Consider the following 17126-nt stretch of genomic DNA (forward strand, 5'->3'; position numbering starts at 1 on the left):
GTCTCGTAACTCGCCGTTTTTATTGTACCATTTGTCATGATCCCCGGTCGGGCCGTGAGCATTAAGTGTGATTACTTAGCAAATCTTCCACCAGCCGCTTGGATTCCGATTTTCACTTAAACAACGCCGAAATGTCAGTCTTTGTGCCTAAGTCTTTGCATAAGCTCTGCAGCCAAGAGAATTTTTTCCTTTCTAGTCCGACCTTGACCATCCTTTAAGAACCAGCTTGCAACCTTCCACTCCTCTCATTTCCGAAACACCGTCTAGCGCGCTGGGTGGGGCAGCGCGCAATGTGTTTCCTGCACTGAAGGCCGTGTCTGAGCAGGACGTCGGGATTCCCACCGACTAGACCTGCATCAGCGAGTGCCGAGACTCCTCTCCTTGCTGGTGGAGACGTCCCAAAGGCTCGCCGCCCGCTGCCCGACGCTCGGGATCCCGCGAAGGTCAGGCCGGCGCGGGATTCAGTTCGCTGGGGCTGTCCCTGGGTGCCCCTGCGGCCCGACTCAGTGCAGCCCCCTCCTGAATCGCGAGCCCCGCGTCCCGCAGGGGTCTCTGCTCCCGCCCTGTGTCCTTGGGTCCTGGGTTTGAAAGGCGCTGTCGTCCAGCGGGGCCAGGAATAGATCCCCACAGGGCTTGGCTCCTTGATCCACTTGGGCTGGTGGCCTGGGGTCAGCCAAGGGTCACCGCTTCCTCCGGACCCCGCCTCTGGGGAGTGGGGGTGGTGACGCCCTCGTCTCCGCTGCAGCCTCAAGACCCGCCTGCTCCGTCCGGGAGCTGAGGACTTGCAGAGCCAGTTTACATGGCGCCTCCGAACGCCAGAACTTCTTGGCGCCCCCTGGACTGCACAGACCCCGGGAACAGGGGGAGTCAGGCGGGGCCCTCGCCCGGATTGGCTGCAGCTTCGATACTTTGTAGCGACCGCACCTTTTACGCTGCCTGGCAGTCGCCTCGGCGCCTCCCTGGAGCGGCGGGCGGAGCACGTGCACGCAGGGCCAGGGCGGAAGTGGGACTGGGGGTGGGGTGTGGACCCCGAGCCCTGAAGTGGATGCGGCGGGGTAGGACTCTTGGCCTCCGCAGCAAGCAGCTCGTGGTGAAAGGTACGTGGCGTCGGACCCCAGCCATAGGGGTGTAGGGGTCGGGCCTCTGGGCAGAGCTGCCTACTGTCCTCCGTCCGCTCCATCTGCGCTCAGGGCCTAGTCCCCTCAGGGTTCGGGTCCTGTCCGCAGGAGCCCGGCCCTTAGTCTCTTTTGCGCCTCTCCTGGAGCCCGTGGGGTCGGCGCTGGAGGAAACGTGGGTCCGGAGCCTAGTTCTCCCCTTCCTCTACCCGTCGAACCCCTGTAGCTTCTGCTCTCTCGGGGACCCGGGGTCTGGGCCTCCCGTCCATCAGGACGGGGTGAATCTTAGGGTCCCGAGTCAGGACCTGGTGAAGTGGCGAAGTAGGTGGGAGCGCGTCCACGTGGACAGGTGGGCGTGGAGCCGGGAGGAAGGTGGGGGGGTGGGGCGCATAGCCTGAAGCGAGCGCTGCGCGGCTGCGCGCGCAGATTTTTCACAACCTTAGTGGAAAGTTCAGCAGAATCTGCTAAAAACTTAGATTTCCCGTAGCACCGCCTGTTAACTTGGCCCCCAGGAATATGGTCCATAGAAATAAGGCCTTATCCTTGGAAACGTTCACGGCTGCAAGGTGTTTGAACACATACAGCCTCTCCTTTCATGGGACACTTTGCAGGACCATGCATATGCGCCGGCAAATGTCCTTGGTACTAGCTGGATCAGCCGTCCCTCTGTGCTGTTAAAAATAAGTGTATGGGGCGGGGGGAGAAAATGCAGACAACTATAATTGAACAAAAATAAAATAATTTTTAAAAAATTGGTGTATGGCCCTGGTTGGTGTGGCTCAGTGGATTGGGTGCGGCCCTACGAACCAAAAGGTGGTAGGTTTGATTCCCGGTCAGGGCACGTGCCTACGTTAAGGGCCAGGTGATATGAAGGGCAATCAATGATTGCTTCTCTCCCTTCCTCCCTGTCTTCCCCTCTCTGTATAAATATAAATAAATTTTTATATTTTAAAAAATATTTATTTATTTTTAGAGAGAGAAAAGGAGGGAGAGAGGGAAACATCAATGTGTGGTTGCCTCTCATGCGCCCCCTACTGGGGCACTGGACTGCAACCCAGGTATGTGCCCTGACTGGGAATCGAACCAGTGACCCTTTGGTTCCCAGTCAGTGCTCAATCGACTTAGCCACACCAGCCAGGGCAGAATAATAAATAAAATATTTTTTAAAAATAGGTGTATGTATACATAGATTTGTATAAAAAAGAAACTCAAAACTTTTAAGTCCACTTGCTATAGCTTTCATGTGTTAGGGGGCAGCACGGGCTTTGTGGGATAATGCATCGGTTCTCTTTGCTTGGGCCCTGCAGCCAGCCTTCTGGGCTCAGGCGATGTCAGGCCCCTGCTGGTGTGCTCACTGAGTGCCAGCACTGCGTGAAGCTGTGAGGGGAGGGAGCCAGAGGCCCAGGGCTATGGGTGCAGGGCGGCCCCGCAAGGGTGTATTCCATTGTGTAGGGTGTTTTTTTCTTTTTTAATGTGTGTGGTTAGGGCAACCTTTAACTCTTTGTGCTTTTCAAATAGTAAGTTTCAGCTTTTTTAACACTCAGAACAGTTAAAACCAGATGGTCTTGTCCTGCTCCTGCAGGCCCCATGGCTCCTCTTTGCAGGAATGTGAGAGGCCTCTGCCCAGCGCCTGGCCCAGGGCACTGCTACAGGCTGGTAGAGGCCTTGGCATTCGTCTGGCAGATGCTGAGGAAATCGGACACCTCCCCCACCCCGCCACGGTCCCTGCCCCACTGAGTCCAGAGGGGGAGTGAAACAAAACGTCATCACTGTGTGCATAAGGACAGGTGGAAACAGGATGGTCAGAGGACCCGGGTGGGGCCTGCGTGCGGGCCACCCAGGGGACAGAGGGAGGGTCCAGAGGAATGAGTGACAGCACCTTGCTCGGGAGGGGTGCACGACCGGGGGGCTGGGAGGAGATGCCACGGGCATCTGCTCCCTCCGGCCTTTTCTCAGGCAGGCTCTCATTAGCGGCACCTTGCGAGGGTCTGTGGCAGGAGGGGCCCCTCAGAGGGTCGAGGGTTGACGTACAATCAACCTGTCGTCAGCGCTGGCCATTGTCATGACTGTCACCTTGTTTATAGAGGGGCGCAACCCAACACAGGATGCAGAGTTTCTTGAAGATGCTGAGGGGGAGTGGGGGCACCAGCCCACCCCTGGAGGAGGTGGTAACCCTCGCTGGCAGGTTGTGCCGGGACCTTCAAGACGACCTTGCCCAGGTGCAGCCCTTGGTCACAGCTGTGTTGGACAGCCAGCTCCGCCTGTACCTCCTTGACAACGAGGATGTGGCCCTAGTGTGCACCCGAGTGCTGGTCCAGCAGGGGCAGTACCAGGCTGCCTGCCGGCTGTTGGAGGTAGGACTGGTCTGAGGGATTTTATTTATTTACATATAGAGAGAGGGGAAGGGAGGGAGAAAGAGAGGGAAATATTGACTGGTTGCCTCTCACATGCAGCTGCCGACCAGGGACCCAACCCACAATCTGGGCGTGTGCCCTGAATGGAAATGGAACTGTCGACTTGTTGCTTTGCAGAACAATGGCCAGCCCACTGAGCTATACCAGTTGGGGCTGTGGTTTTCATTTATCCATTTAATAGGACAGAGGTGCATTTTGCTGTCTAAACACTGACGTGTTTGATTGCAGGATGTGGCCTGCCCCAGACTTTACGGGTGGACATTATATAGTATATGCCTGTGTTACTTTCCAGAATCTGAGCAGTTCTGAATTCCAAAGCACAAACAGCTCAGAGGGCTTCAGTAAGGGACCTGAGGGCCTGTCTTTCCCTGGTTCACCCCATATTACAGTCCATGCATAGTTCATGCCGAGTTTACTTTGAAGATACTCCATTTTTCCTAGTTCTTTGTATTTCCACTCCCTCCCAGCCAAGTGGTGTCCTCTGGTCCCTCAAACTGCCTTCATGCAGCAGCGGGAAGACGTGTAAAACTGCAGGTGGGCCCTTGTGTGCGCCAGGGCAGTGGCCCAGGGCCTGGGATCTGAGCCTGCCTGCTCTCTGCGTGAGCCTCCGCACTCTGTCCCGGTGTCCTCCACAGTGGCCATGCCGGCCTCCTCGCTATCCCTAGAATTCCCAAGATATTTCTTTGTCCCAGGACCTATGCACATGCCATACCGTTTGCCAGAGGCTGGTGCCTTCCCACCTTTCTGGTTTCTGCTTTAAATGTCACCCCATCTAGCCCTGGCTGGTGTGGCTGAGTTGGTTGGAGTGTCATCCCCTAACAGAAAGGTTGTGGGTTTGATTCCCAGTCAGGGCACATACCTAGGGTGTGGGTTTGGTACCTGGCCCAGGTGGGTACGATCCCCCATCAGCGTGTGTACGGGAGGTAACTGACCAATGCTTCTCTCTCCAATCGATATTTCTCTCCCTTCCTCTCTAAAAGCAATGGCAGAAACTATAAGAAGAAACATGAATGTCACCCTGTCTAGGTAACACCCGCTTTATCCCCCAGTGCAGCCCCACATTCCACCCGCTGGGGCCCTCCTCAGGTCGTGTCGGAACTCTTTGTCGATCCGTGCTCCCTCTGCCTCCCCTCGCTGTGCTGTGGGCCCACGAGTCACAGCGTTGATGACACCCAGCATAACATCTGGGACATAGGAGGGGCTCAGTTTCTCGTTCTTAGCACCTCCCTCACCACGGTGGTCCTGAGAACACTGGGGTTAAAGGCGCAAGGCACCCTGACTGAGATGTCTGGGGAGGCCAGTGCCAGACGTCCTTGGCCACCTTTGGCCGAGTGCTTTGTCAGAGTCTGGTTATGTGAACAGGCCAGGACTCCTTCCTCCCACCCCGCTCAGAACGCACTCTCTGAGGACCCAGGGGCCAGCCTGCTGGAGGGAGAAAAAGTCTTTCACATAAGATGTGGGTCAAACCCTGGCTGGTGTGGTTCAGTGAATTGAGTGCGGGCCTGCGAACCAAAGGGTCGCCAGTTCAATTCCCAGTCAGGGCCCATGTCTGGGTTATGGGCCAGGTCCCCAGTAGCGGGCATGGGAGAGGCAACCACACATTGATGTTTCTGTCTTTCTCTTTCCTTTCCCCACTTTCTAAAAATAAATAAATAAATAAAATCTTAGAAAAGAAAAGGACATTTGAAAAAAAATAAGATGTGCGTCAGGCTTCAGAATCTCAGCTCTCACAGTGTGGTGCTCGCACAGCTCTGCCGCTCGCGTGGCCGTCAGCCAGTCATCTGCCTGCCCCTTGCCTCATGCTCCTCACCTGTGAGGGGTGACTGGGAGCTGTGCTCACCTTAGTGCTTCGGGAGGGTTGAGGTGCTAATGTGAATGGGTGGCCAGCTGGGCCACCAAGCACACGGCACTGCACCTGGTGGCACTCAGAGCACTGGCCATCTGGTCACGCCCTTGCTACTTGGCCCATCAGTGAGCAGCTCTTCCCAGGGGTCAGGGCAGGTCGGATGGCAGGGCTCCCGGTAGGTGAGGGTGGCCAGGTCTCAGCAGGTTCTTCTCGGCAGGGGTGCCGCGTGCCAGGAGGCAGCCAGGAGCTGGTGCAGCTTTGGAACGACATTCACTACCATCTGGTCATGAAGAGGCTGGGCGTGGCCACACTGACCCCAGTGCAAAAGTTCCGCTGCAGGAAGAGGTACGCCAGTGGGCCTTGCTTGTGCTTATTCCTTGGGGCTCCTGAGCGATGTGCCATCCAAACCACAGGAGGACTTAGGTGAAGCAGGCAGGATGGTAAGTGCAGGAGAAGTCAGACGAAGCATCTGGTGCAAAGGTAATAGACTCATTATCGACCCATGTGTGTGACACAGCCCCACCCTCTGTCTGCTCTGGTGGCCATGGGCGTGCATTCCCACCTTTGCCAGTGGGGGAGTGGGAGTGGTTCCCAGGACCCAGGCGGAGAGTTCCAGCTGCGGCGAGAGCCACTGCCCCCAGTGAGGGCCCGCAGGCTGGGAGTGAGGCCTCACTACGCTCTGTCTTGTGGGAGTGGCCCAGCCCTCGTGCCTCAGGTAAGGCTCTGCAGGTGGTTTGGTCTCAGCAGTGGCCCTCAGAGCTGCAGGACCTTTAAAGAGAGTTAAAGAGGAGAGTGCTGTGGGTAGTACTCAGAAGGTTGCCTGGCACAGTAGATGTTAAGGAGAGGTAGTATATAAGAATCACCACCATAACCTTTGTCAGCACTAAGGAAACATTACAACTGTTAGTTATTGCTACTGTTGTCACCATTCATGGATGAGGAAACCAAGGCACAGAAAAGTTAGTGACTTGCCTAGGTTACAAAGTAGACAGAGGCAAAGCCAGGATTCCAGCCCAGACATTGAGACCATGGAGCCTTTGATCGTGACCTTGGTTGTTCCCTGCTGGTCTGCAGGGCCACTGTGCTCCTGACAGCCCAAGTGCCCGGACTCCTGAGCCATGGGGCCTGGTCACCAGAAGAGATGGATTCGTTTTGTACCAGAGAGGATTTTTTTCATGCTTCCCACCAAACAGAGTGAGATGTGAGTCTTGGAGGCTGCGGGGTGTAGCCGCGTCCCTGCATATTGATGCTGATGGTCTGCCTGAGTGCGGTTCAGCAGCGTAAATGATGTGGGACCAGCAGAGGGTGTTTGTGAGGGGCCCCTAATTGCTGGGAGTTATTGGAGGTGCTGAGGATAGAGACTGGGCTTTGCTTTCCCGGAGCTGACCTTGGGTGTGGACGGTGGACAGAACAAGGAAACCAGGTACACCCCACAACTCGGAGGGAGGAATGCTAGACAGAAGGCCTTCAGACGAGGACAGTGACACGGTATTCTTCGCTGTGGGGAGGGCTGCAGTGCGGGCCGGTCCAGTCCTTGGAGGGCGGATCTGAGCAAGTGGATCTTAGGGTCGGAAGGAGGGGGTGACGTCAGAGTTCCAGCAGATGGTCAATGCAGGAGCAGAGGCAGGAGGTTCTTGGACTTTCTGGGAGTGGCTGAGGAAAGCGTTGTGTGAAGGTAGATTTTGGAGGGTTTGCGATGGCTTGGCTGTACTGGAGGAGGAAAAGGAGGAATAAAGCCAGACTACAATGCTCTTGGCTTGAGTGGCTGGAATAGGGTGGTTTCTCACCGAGATGCACAGGATGGGGCTGGGGAAGGTCTGGGGGGCTGCGGGCCCAGCTCCTGTGAAGCTCCGGGATTAATGGGAAGGATGTCTCTTCTGATGCCGTGGGGATTTGTTCAGGTGGTGTTTGTATATCAAGTCTCGTATAGACAGGTACTAGTTGTTTCTACGTCGTTGTTTTCCTTTGCAACAATTCAAATGGACACCACAGTGAAGCATAACCAACTTCAATATCCTCATCACCCATCTTCCACAGTTCATTGGCATTTATCAGCAATTGGCCTCTCATGGAGTGGTGCGACCTCTGTGACTGTGCGGAGCAGAGTGCCGGCCAGGGCAGCCCCTTCCTCCCTCGGGGTGGGCCCCTGGGACGTGGCAGCAGCAAGGGGCAAGGAGTGGCCGGTGAGCTGAGAGGAGGTGCAGGGGTGCCCGGTGCTCTGCAGCACTTGAGGTGTAGCCAGGTTAAGGGATGTCTGTCACCACCTCCTCACTGTCCCCACCCAGGAACCCACCGCCCCCCGCCCTCTGCCCTGAGGGCTTGAAGAGCAGGAACTTCCCTAGAGAGGTTCGCCAGAAGTTGCAGGACTTTGCCTCCGGAGTGAGCAGCAACCCCAGCAAGGCTGAGCGGGTAAGAGCCAATGACAGCTCAGGCAACCCTCCCCTTGGCCAATCTCCACCGTTAGGTGACACCCGGTCCTTAGGTGACTCACCCCCAGGCCTCCCCAGTGGCCCGTCTTGCCAGAGCCCTGGTGGTCTCCGGTTCTCCTTGAACTGGCCTGGGGACCATAGCTCATTGTCTGGCAGCCCCTGAAAGCCCAGCCTGCACACGTGGAGGGTTTAGTTTTCTCACGTGAGGTCGCCTGTGGCTCAACCAGATGCTTCCTGAGCACCCGCGGTGGCCAGACACGAGGTACTGGGTGAGGGTGTTGAGTCTCTGCCTTCACGGAGCTTCCAGCGTTGGCGGGGCCGATGCCGGTGGAGCCCGGTGCTCGCTGAGGCTGGAGCCAGGAGGCGGGGAGCTCGCGGGGAAACGGCGCGACGGGGCGGGAGGGAGTTTCCCGCTGCTCAGAAACGGGATCCTGCGCCCTCCGCCGCTTCGCTGCTTCGTCGGATCGGCCAAGCTCTGCCGTGTCGGTCTAATTCCCGCATTAAATCACAAACGTCTCCCCAGCGGCCGCTCTGCCCACCTCTGGGTCTCACCCAATCAAGAGGGCGCTCCGGCTGCTGCCCCGCCCACCCTGCTTCCCGTCCAATGGCTGGGCTCGAGCTGCGCGCCCCCCCCCGTCTCCCCCCCCCTCAGCAGTCGGGGCTCCCCCGGGGGTCGCGCCTTCCGCTTGTCGGCGTCCCGGCGGCCGGGCTCTGCGCGCCTTCCCCGCCTGCCGTCCAGTGGAAGGGCTCCCCGGTGGCCGCCCGCCCGTTGTGACTGCCGAGTGTCGTGCCCGCCCCTGAGGGAGCGAAGGGCGCGGGTCAGCGGTCGTCGTGGTTTCCAGGGGGCCGCGGGGGCCGCGGGTCTGCAGGCCGTTCCCGGTCTTCCTGGCTCTCGGGGGCCGTCGGGGCTGCCCCGTAGGAGGCCTGGCCGCGGGTCTCCCCCGCCCTCCCCGCCCCCGCCCGCCCACGGTGACAGCGAGGTCGCCCCTGTGGACACCGCAGCGCGGGTGGTGCAGCGCTTGAGGCTCGTTTCCGGCAGGAGGGCCTGGCCGCGGAGACCAGCCTGACGGCGGAGCAGGTCTACAACTGGTTCGCCAACTACCGGCGGCGCCAGAGAGCCGGCCTGCAGCGCCCTGAGCCCGCGGGGGACACGGCCGAGGACCCCCTGCAGCCCTCACGCCACCGCCGCCCCTGCTTCGGGTGTGTGCACCGGCCTCGATGGTCAGGTGAGTGGCCCCAGGGCCCCGGTGGTTGGGGCGGACGTCAGGTCACTGCAGCTTCTGGCAGGGCTAGGGCTAGGGCTAGGGCTAGGGTCGCTGTGGTGTCGGGGACCCTTCCCCGATCGGCACGGTGGAGACTTCACCCTTAAGGAGCGAGAGCTCGAGGCTGAGGGTCAGGTGGGGCTGCCGCCGATGTGTGTTTAGAGGCCTGTGTGGCCAGGGCCAGAGGTCAAGTCCGTTTGGGGAGTGAGCCACGCGCCAGGCTGTAGGGCGTCTCAGTCACGGACTGTCATTAGGACCACAGATGAATTAGGGGACAGAGAGTATCGGGATGACTCAGAGGTTATGCCCTTTGCAGCCATCGGGGCTGCTGGTAACCTGCTGGGAAGGAGGATGGAACCTGAACTCCATCCAACCTCCCCTCCCGTCCGATCGGCTTTTGACAGGCGAGGAAAGCGGGCGTGCTTGGTCCTTGGCCACCACCCACAGTCAGTGGGAGCCTCTGGCCCTGGCCTCCGACTTTTCTGGAGACGCGGCAATGCCAAAACCACTGATTCCCAGGTACTGTCGTCCCCGCAGGCTGGGGACCATCGCCCTGTTCCGCTCCCCTGTCCTCAGCAGGAAACCAGGCCTGCAGTGGGCGTGGGAATGCGGGGTCAACCCTGGGACCAGGTCAGTGACACTGTGGCCCCAGGGGTCGGGGAACCCCTGGCGGGAACCCAGGTCAGGGCCCTGCACTTCCTTACAGGGGCCTGCGTCACGGCCTGACGTCACGCGGATTGTGGGGAACGGGGAAAACGGGCGTAGGAAGGGAAATAGGCAGACCCCGCAGTCGCGGGTTGCTTATTTCTGGTATTTCGTGTGGCTTGTGTTTCGTTAAGTTGGTAACAGCCAACACTGCTTGAGGTCCTACTGTGCACCAGTGACAGTAACTGGGCCTGATGCCCGGTGTGCAGACCCACAGCACTGTTCAGCGAGGTTGCTGTGACCTCCCGGCCCCGCTCTCCTCACCTGTGAAGGGGGAGCTGTAGGACCTGCCAGGTGGGCTGTCCCAGAGATGCCTGGGCTGGGGCTGTGGACAAACGGCCGAGAGTACCACCTGAGACACTGCGAGTGTCTGTGGGACACGGATTCTTTGGGCCGTATCGGCGGCTGCCCAGTGTTGTTCCCTTAACATCAGCCATCACGTATGCAGCCAGCTAGTGGGCTCCTGCTGATTGCGTCCAGCTTTCAGTGTTGTGGAAGAACGCTTCAGGGAAGGTCCTTGTGAATGAACTGCTAGTGTGTCCTGAGTGTCCAGCAGTCGTATTTTTTGAGCATCTCTAGAACATTTGCAGCCCCAGGGAGGACAGGGCAGGTGGCGGGATGGAGGGGCGGTGGGCCCCGTGCCATCAGCGACAGCCCCGGCCTGAGCGAGGCCTGTCCACCCAGGAACGGTGTCGGCGGTGTTTCCCAGGTCTCTGCAGGGTGCTGAGATGTACCAGGAGGGGCCTGGCCACGATCCCGCCGCTCTGCCCCCCGCCTGCCCTGACCCTGGCCTCGGCGCACTGGCCACCTGCAGTGACGCGCTGGACCCCTCTTCAGCTGCCCCCAGGTCCTGGCTGATGTCCCTCGCGCTGGCGTCCTCCAGGGACGTTCCCTTTCAGACTGGGCAGCTGGTCTACAGTCCCAGACTGGATTTCGCGATGCCCCCCACAGACGCCCCCGTGGCTATGTCCGTCGCCATGCTCTCGGGGCCCAGTTCCACAGGTGAGTCTGCTCCAGGCAGACCGTGAGTGTCTGCGCCGGAGACTGCAACGGCTGGGGCCTTTCGGAGGGTAGCGAGGGTGAGAAAGGCCAGGACTTCCTGCTCGAGTCCTTTGTTTAATTAGACCCACAACCAGTGTACCTGAAACAGGCCTTCCCACAACATTCCAGGTAATGTTTCTCATTTAGTTAATAGTCAGAGTACAATATGCACATGAGCCATGGCTGGTGTGGCTCCGTGGACTGAGTGCCCGTCTGCAAACCAATGGGTTGCTGGTTCGATTCCCAGTCAGGACACATGCCTGAGTTGCCAGTAGGGGGCATGTGAGAGGCAAGCACACTTTGCTGTTTTTCTCTCTCCCTCCCTGTCTTTCCTGCTCTCTAAAAATAAATCAATGAAATCTTTAAAACATATGCACATGAAACAAAACAAGACAGCGAGGGAAGAGCAAAAATAAAATGAGGTGGCTGCCACCCTGGGCACCCTACTCAAACGCACCTGAATGCCTGTCAGCTTCTGCTAGACGGGGGGCGGAGCTTCTCCAACCCTACATCTCCCCACTCTCACCCCACGATGGAAATATTGTCATCTTAGTTTCTCCCTGATTATCGTTGTAGCTGTAAGTACCTTCAGAACATGTATTTGGATGTGCATATGCATTTTGCCCATCAGGACAGTAGCATCTGGTGACATCCTTCCTTGTAAGGAAGGTACTGGCACTAAATTCAGCCCGCCACCCGCATTTCTGAGCCTTCTGTGCTTATATACATGGTGTTCCGGGGTTTTCAGTCGCCTCTCTGTTCCCCTTACACCGCCTGCTTTCCCCACACGTTCCGTCTCCCAGGCTTCACGTGTCCCGTCTGAGGCCTGGCTGCTGGGAGCCGCCTGCTCCCTGGGCCCCTCCAGTGGCGTCTTCTCCCGGGGCCCGGGGTGCGGCCACCATGCCGAGAGCCCCTCGAATTGCTTCCCTGGGTTGGCCCCAGCGTGTCCAAGTCACAGGCCTCGCTCTCTCTTTCCTGACACCTCTGTTGTGTTCGAGCGTGTCTTCAGTGAACCGTGCAGCGAGGTGCACGCAAGATAAGCTTTCCCATCAGTGTTCTCAAGTTGTCTTTCATCTCCTCTCACGTTTGACGCACAGTTTGGCAGGGAAAGAATTCTGAGTTTAAAGTGCCTTTTCTGCTAGAAACCCGAAGGCGTCAAGCATCGTGTTGCCGCAGCGTCCAGTCACGTGTCACTCTGATGGTCACTTCTTTGCAGATCGCCCGAGATTCCTGTATTGGAGTTTTTTTTAAAGGTTAAATGTATCGAGGTAATACTGTCAGTACTATATAATTTGCAGGTGCTTTCATGGTAATTTGATACCCGTATACTCATCTGTGTGCTCAGCCTTCTGTGACCAAACACTGGGATCCATTCCCCCGGTTTCCCCACCCCGCCCAGTGCCCCTGGTGACACCATTCTGTGGTCCGCGTCCATGAGTTTGGGGGGTTTTCTTAGTTCACTTGTTACTTTTTGTTTATTCCATCCACCGTGAATGGATAAAACTGAAAAAGGAGGGGATTTTGTTTTGGTTTTTTTTAGTGACTTAGTGTTCTGAAATTTCACAATGATGGTCCAGGGTCTTTGAATTCACTTTGCTGTTAAGTGTTTGCATTTAAAACAAGATCTCCTTTAAGCTTGGGCATTTTTTAGTAATATTATTCAATAGTTTCTTTCTTTCTTTCTTTCTTTTATTTGGTAGTTTCTTCAATAATTTTTTTCCTCCGTGGTCTCAGTTCTCTGTTTTGAGCACAAATGTTATTTGGATGTTGGAATCCTGGACCAGTCTTAAAATGCTTACCTTGTTTCTTGTATCTTCTTTGTTACTGCATATGCTTTTGAGGGTGTTTCTTAAACTCTCTCTTCCAATATTTTATTTTGATAGATATTTCCAGAGAATTCCAAATTCTCTTTCCTTATCTCTGAATTTTCCTTTCTTCATAAGCCATGATGCTTTTTGTAGATGCAATATCTTGTATTTCTCTGAGGGTCTCACTGGAAGTGTCAGAAACTGTGCTTTGTGGTCTGAAGGCAGAACGTTGGGCCTGTGCACCTGGCTCTTCTGAACAGAGGGGGCTGAGGAGCAGAGAGAGGAGCGGCCTGGGGCCTGTTCTTCTGGAAGCAGCTTTTCAGTTTGGTCCGACGGGCCTTTCATTCCTTGCTCTCCGTTTGTTTCTGCCACCGGAGACTCACGTGTGCCTGGTTAGTGGCGGAGCGGGGACAGTTGCTGGTCTGCCTCCCGCAGGGCTGGGGCAGCTGGTCTCGAGTCTGCGTCCAGCATCTGTAATGGACAGTGTTGGCTGGGAACTCAAGAAATTCCCTGTGGGCCCCTGAACCCCAGGACATCACTGCACTCTCCCCCTGGGCCCCTCCCTCCCTGACCTGTGCTCCAGGTTCCTCCCAGATGAGGTGCCGTGTGGAGAACTGGACGCCACCACCTGCCGTGGCCCCTCCACGACCCTCCATTTGTTCAGAGATTGTGGCTTTTGTACTTCTCTCGGAGGAAGAAGATACATCCCACTGATCTATTATGTTTGAACCCAAAATGTTCAAATTTGCACTTAACTCTATGCCCTGTACCTCAAAGCCTCTGAAAGTTCTGCAGGAAACAGTAAAGAGCAGATGGTCAGGGAGCTTCCTCTGGTCACAGAAGGTCTGGGCCGCGTGAGCTGGGGCCGCTCGCCTGTTGTGAGCTGACGTAAGGGCCACTGGGTCTGATCTCACCCCCGGCCGACTCAGGGCAGGAAAGGGCCTTCCTTCTCAGCTCACTTTCACTCCCAAGTGTCTGTAGAGTCTGAGCTGATCCACAGGGGCCTTGTCTTCAAGACCAAGAGAGATTGAGACCCTCTGTGGTACAGTTTCGGTAGAGAAAGCGGCACTGGGAGGTCGTGGCACCCTGCACCTCTGTGAAGTCCTGATGAACCCTCAGGTACCAGGCGAAGTCGACCCAGAAGGGTAGGCCTGTGTCCGGTCCTCGTGTGGCCGTGGGGACTGTGGCAGATTCGGATGCTGAGCCTTGTGGGTGGGGACAGCAAGAGGTCTGGAATGACCAAGCAGGATTTGCCTTTGTTTTGTTCTCTAGAAGCCTGGAGGGGCCGCTGAGGGGCACAGGGGTGTCCAGTCCCCGTTCTGGGAGGGAGGCTACGGCCTGGGGCCAGCCGGGCTGGGCGCTCCTGTCCTGTGGATCCTGGCTGTGCTGCACGGGAGCGGGCCCCCGCCCCATCGGGCTGTGGACTGTGCTCCTGTGCAGGCTTCGCCGACACACCCAGCAGAGACCCCCAGAGCACGTACCTGGAGGAAGGTCCGGGCACCAGCACTGGCCCAGCAGACGGACAGGCGGGCAGCTTCCTGGTGACGCGGCAGCCCCTGCAGGCTCCGGAATTCGTCCTTCCGCAGAGGTGAGTCTGCAGACCCCTGAGATGGTGCCAGTGACACCCGTCGTTTGCAGGTTTCTGGGAACTGCAGCAGACCCCCACCCAGCCCGCTCCTCCCAGGAAGAAGAGGGCAGTGTTACCTCAGGCACAAGGACCCCTGGAGACCCGAGGGTAGATGTGGGCGTCTGTCCTGGGGACGGTGCTCGGGCCCGTGCCCTGAGGTGGCCCCGGGCCCCAGAACCCTCTTTCTGGCATCTTCTTTGTCCCAAATACAGGCTGTCAGAGTTTCTGAGCAGGATAAAGATTCTGCATTTATAATCAGGTTGTAGTTTTCCAGCGGCTTGGGAGGACCATGGGCAGCAGTGCGGGCGGCTGCAGATGGGAGCGACGAGGAGTGTGACGGGGCCTCTGCTGTGGGGGGGGCCTGGGAGTGACCCCAGGGCCAGGTCCTCGGGGGCTGGGTCTCCCTCATCTGGCAGCAGTGGGCCAGATGCTCGGTGACGGCAGAATTACAGGGGAACCGGAGAGGGGGCCGTTCCCCAAGTCCTAGGCTCTGGTCCTTACGAAGCAGCAGCCCTCCTAGGTGCGGGGGGGTCGGGGTTTGTTGCCCCATCACCTGGAGGGCATTCGGGAGCCTCAGGTTTGGGGCAGCAGTGACCGTTCCTGGACACGTGTCCTATGCATGCCTGCCTGTTTCGTGTCTGCTGTCAGCACACACCTAGGAGTGGAGTGCCGGGCTCACAGGGTGCGTGTGCGATCGCCTGAGTGAGGAACTGCGGGACAGCTGTCCCTGGGAGCTGCACTTGGCACCTTCCCTGCTGTCCCTGCTGCTCCCTCTGTTTTGGTCCCAAGGTCCTCTTGTCTCCGTCACACCACAGTCCTGTCCCTTCCATGTGACCTCCTCTTCCCTCACGTCTCTTCTCTGTGAGCCTGCTCTGATGCACTCTGACCCACCCAGGCCCTGTGCTCCGGTGTCACACAGGCCCCTCCAGCACCCTGCACACCTGAGGGCCCCAGGGGAGGAGACTGTTTCTGAGCATCAGGCACTTGGAAGGGCTCTTCCTTCCTCCTGGGGTGGAGGGTCGGGTGTGGTGCCCCTTGAGACAAGGCCTGCTCTGACATGCCCCTTTTCCAGCCTCCAGGAGCTGACACCCGCCTCACCTGCCTTCCCTGGCCCTGTGCCTGCTGTGGAGCTGAGTGAGCCCCCGCCACCCAGCCAGGTGAGGCTTTCCGGGAGGTGACCCAGGCCTCTTCCTATCTCCTGAATCAGGCGGCCAACGATGGACACTGGCGTGAGGCCTCGAGGCCAGATGGCTGTGGAAGGAGACCTGGAGGCGGACGCCGTGGGGCAGGGGTGTCCGGGGCCAGGCTGTGGGGGAGCCAGGCAGAGGCCTCTGAGTGGTTAATGCTATATCGGCTTTCCAGGTGCAGTGGGCTGACAGCCAGGCCTCCAGCGATGCCTTCTGGGGGGCCAGGATGCTCCTTGAGCTGTCGGGAGGCAGCCTGGGCTGAGCTGCCCTCCAGAGCCAGCGCCCCAGGGCAGCAGGTGTGGACACGCAGCCTTTCAACACAAGTTACAGAACTTTGTCCTGATGGAAAGAGGAGGTTCCTCAAGTTTCTGGGGTGGGGAGGCTCTGCTGAGAAGCATTGTCAAGTCCTTGGCGCATGCCTTGTTTGGATAGTTTGGTTGGCAGTTTCCGGTGTTGGAGGAAGCACTTGAGACATGTTCACGACATCAGAAGTCGAAGGTGTGTGCGGTTCGCTCAGGCAGCACTACGTCGTAGGCTCCGGCTCCTGAGCAGGTTGTGACAGGCCGGACGCCGCCCAGTTCGCTGGGCGAGTGAGGCCCGGGCAGCATCCCGACGCTTCCGGGTCTGCGGGCTGTGTGTGGTCCAGCAAGGTCGGGTGGGTGCATCTCACCCTCAGGTTGTAATTCATTTATGTTTGCAAGACAGATGTTCTATTCAATTAAATTAAAGTTTAATGTTCTGAATGCCTCGTTTTTATTCACCTACCTGCATTCTGCACACTGTCTTGTCACTCTGGCTGTCAGTCCCTGGCCAGCATTTCACAACAGGAGTGCATTACCCCCATGTCACAGCCCGCTGCCCCTGGTGTCCCCGTCCCATAAGCAGCAGTGGAAGTGGCCGTACAAAGGCACACAGGGCACCGAGGGCTGAGCGCACGTCAGCCCCTTTTGCGGAGGTGGCTTTGACACTCAGGGCTGTCACTTCCATGTAGCTTGTGTGATACCGAGGGGACAAAGCCACATCCATGCCCTCTGTTCACAGGGTAGTGGGGGAGACAGAAATAGCAGGCGTGTGGGCAGTCACCCACAGGAGGTCGTGAACGAGGAGTGGGTGAAGACCCGGCATGTGTGGGAGCCGGTGCTTGCGTGACGAGACCCTGGGGGCTCCTGCAGTGGAGGCCTCTCCACAGCGACCTGCCGAGCTCGGCCACCACAGCTGCAGGACCCTCGGCTGCATCCTCCACCCTTACTGCACCCTGAAGACCTGCAGACCATCCCATCCCTCCCTCGTTGGCAAACCACACGTCTGAACGCTCGATAATAGGTGCTTCCGGCAGAGACGGTCTCCCACGTGCACTGTGTCCTCTCACCGCCCATCTCTCCGCATCACAGTGCTCAGCACTGGCTGGTGTGGCTCGGTGGGTGGGCTTCCAGCCTGTGAGCCAGGGAGTCATAGGTTCAGTGCCCAGTTGGGGCACAGGCCTGGGTTGCTGGCTGAGAGAGAACTCTTTGATATTTCTTCACTTTTCTCCTTTCACTCTCTAAAAATGAATAAGTAAATTGACTAAAAAATATTTACTTAAAAATTTAACAAAATTCACCCTGGCTGGCGTGGCTCAATGGTTGAGCACAGGCCTGCGAACCAAGTTTAAAAAAGATTTTATTTTACTTAGAACAAAGGGAAGGGAGGGAG

General features: G+C 57.7%; 1 protein-coding gene across 1 annotated transcript; it reads left to right on the forward strand.

Annotated features, from left to right (window-relative positions):
- The first annotated feature begins 3220 nt into the window (after positions 1–3220).
- ANHX (anomalous homeobox) lies at positions 3221–15696 on the forward strand. The gene is made up of 9 exons (XM_045845908.1): positions 3221–3469; positions 5593–5720; positions 7661–7784; positions 8844–9066; positions 9471–9585; positions 10481–10773; positions 14061–14208; positions 15320–15404; positions 15610–15696. The coding sequence occupies exons 1-9, from the start codon at positions 3221–3223 to the stop codon at positions 15694–15696; spliced, it is 1452 nt and encodes a 483-aa protein (XP_045701864.1).
- The last annotated feature ends 1430 nt before the right edge of the window (positions 15697–17126 follow it).

Source organism: Phyllostomus hastatus, unplaced genomic scaffold, assembly GCF_019186645.2.
Source record: "Phyllostomus hastatus isolate PE091 unplaced genomic scaffold, TTU_PhHast_1.1 phas_contig_1162, whole genome shotgun sequence".
Classification (NCBI taxonomy): domain Eukaryota; kingdom Metazoa; phylum Chordata; class Mammalia; order Chiroptera; family Phyllostomidae; genus Phyllostomus; species Phyllostomus hastatus.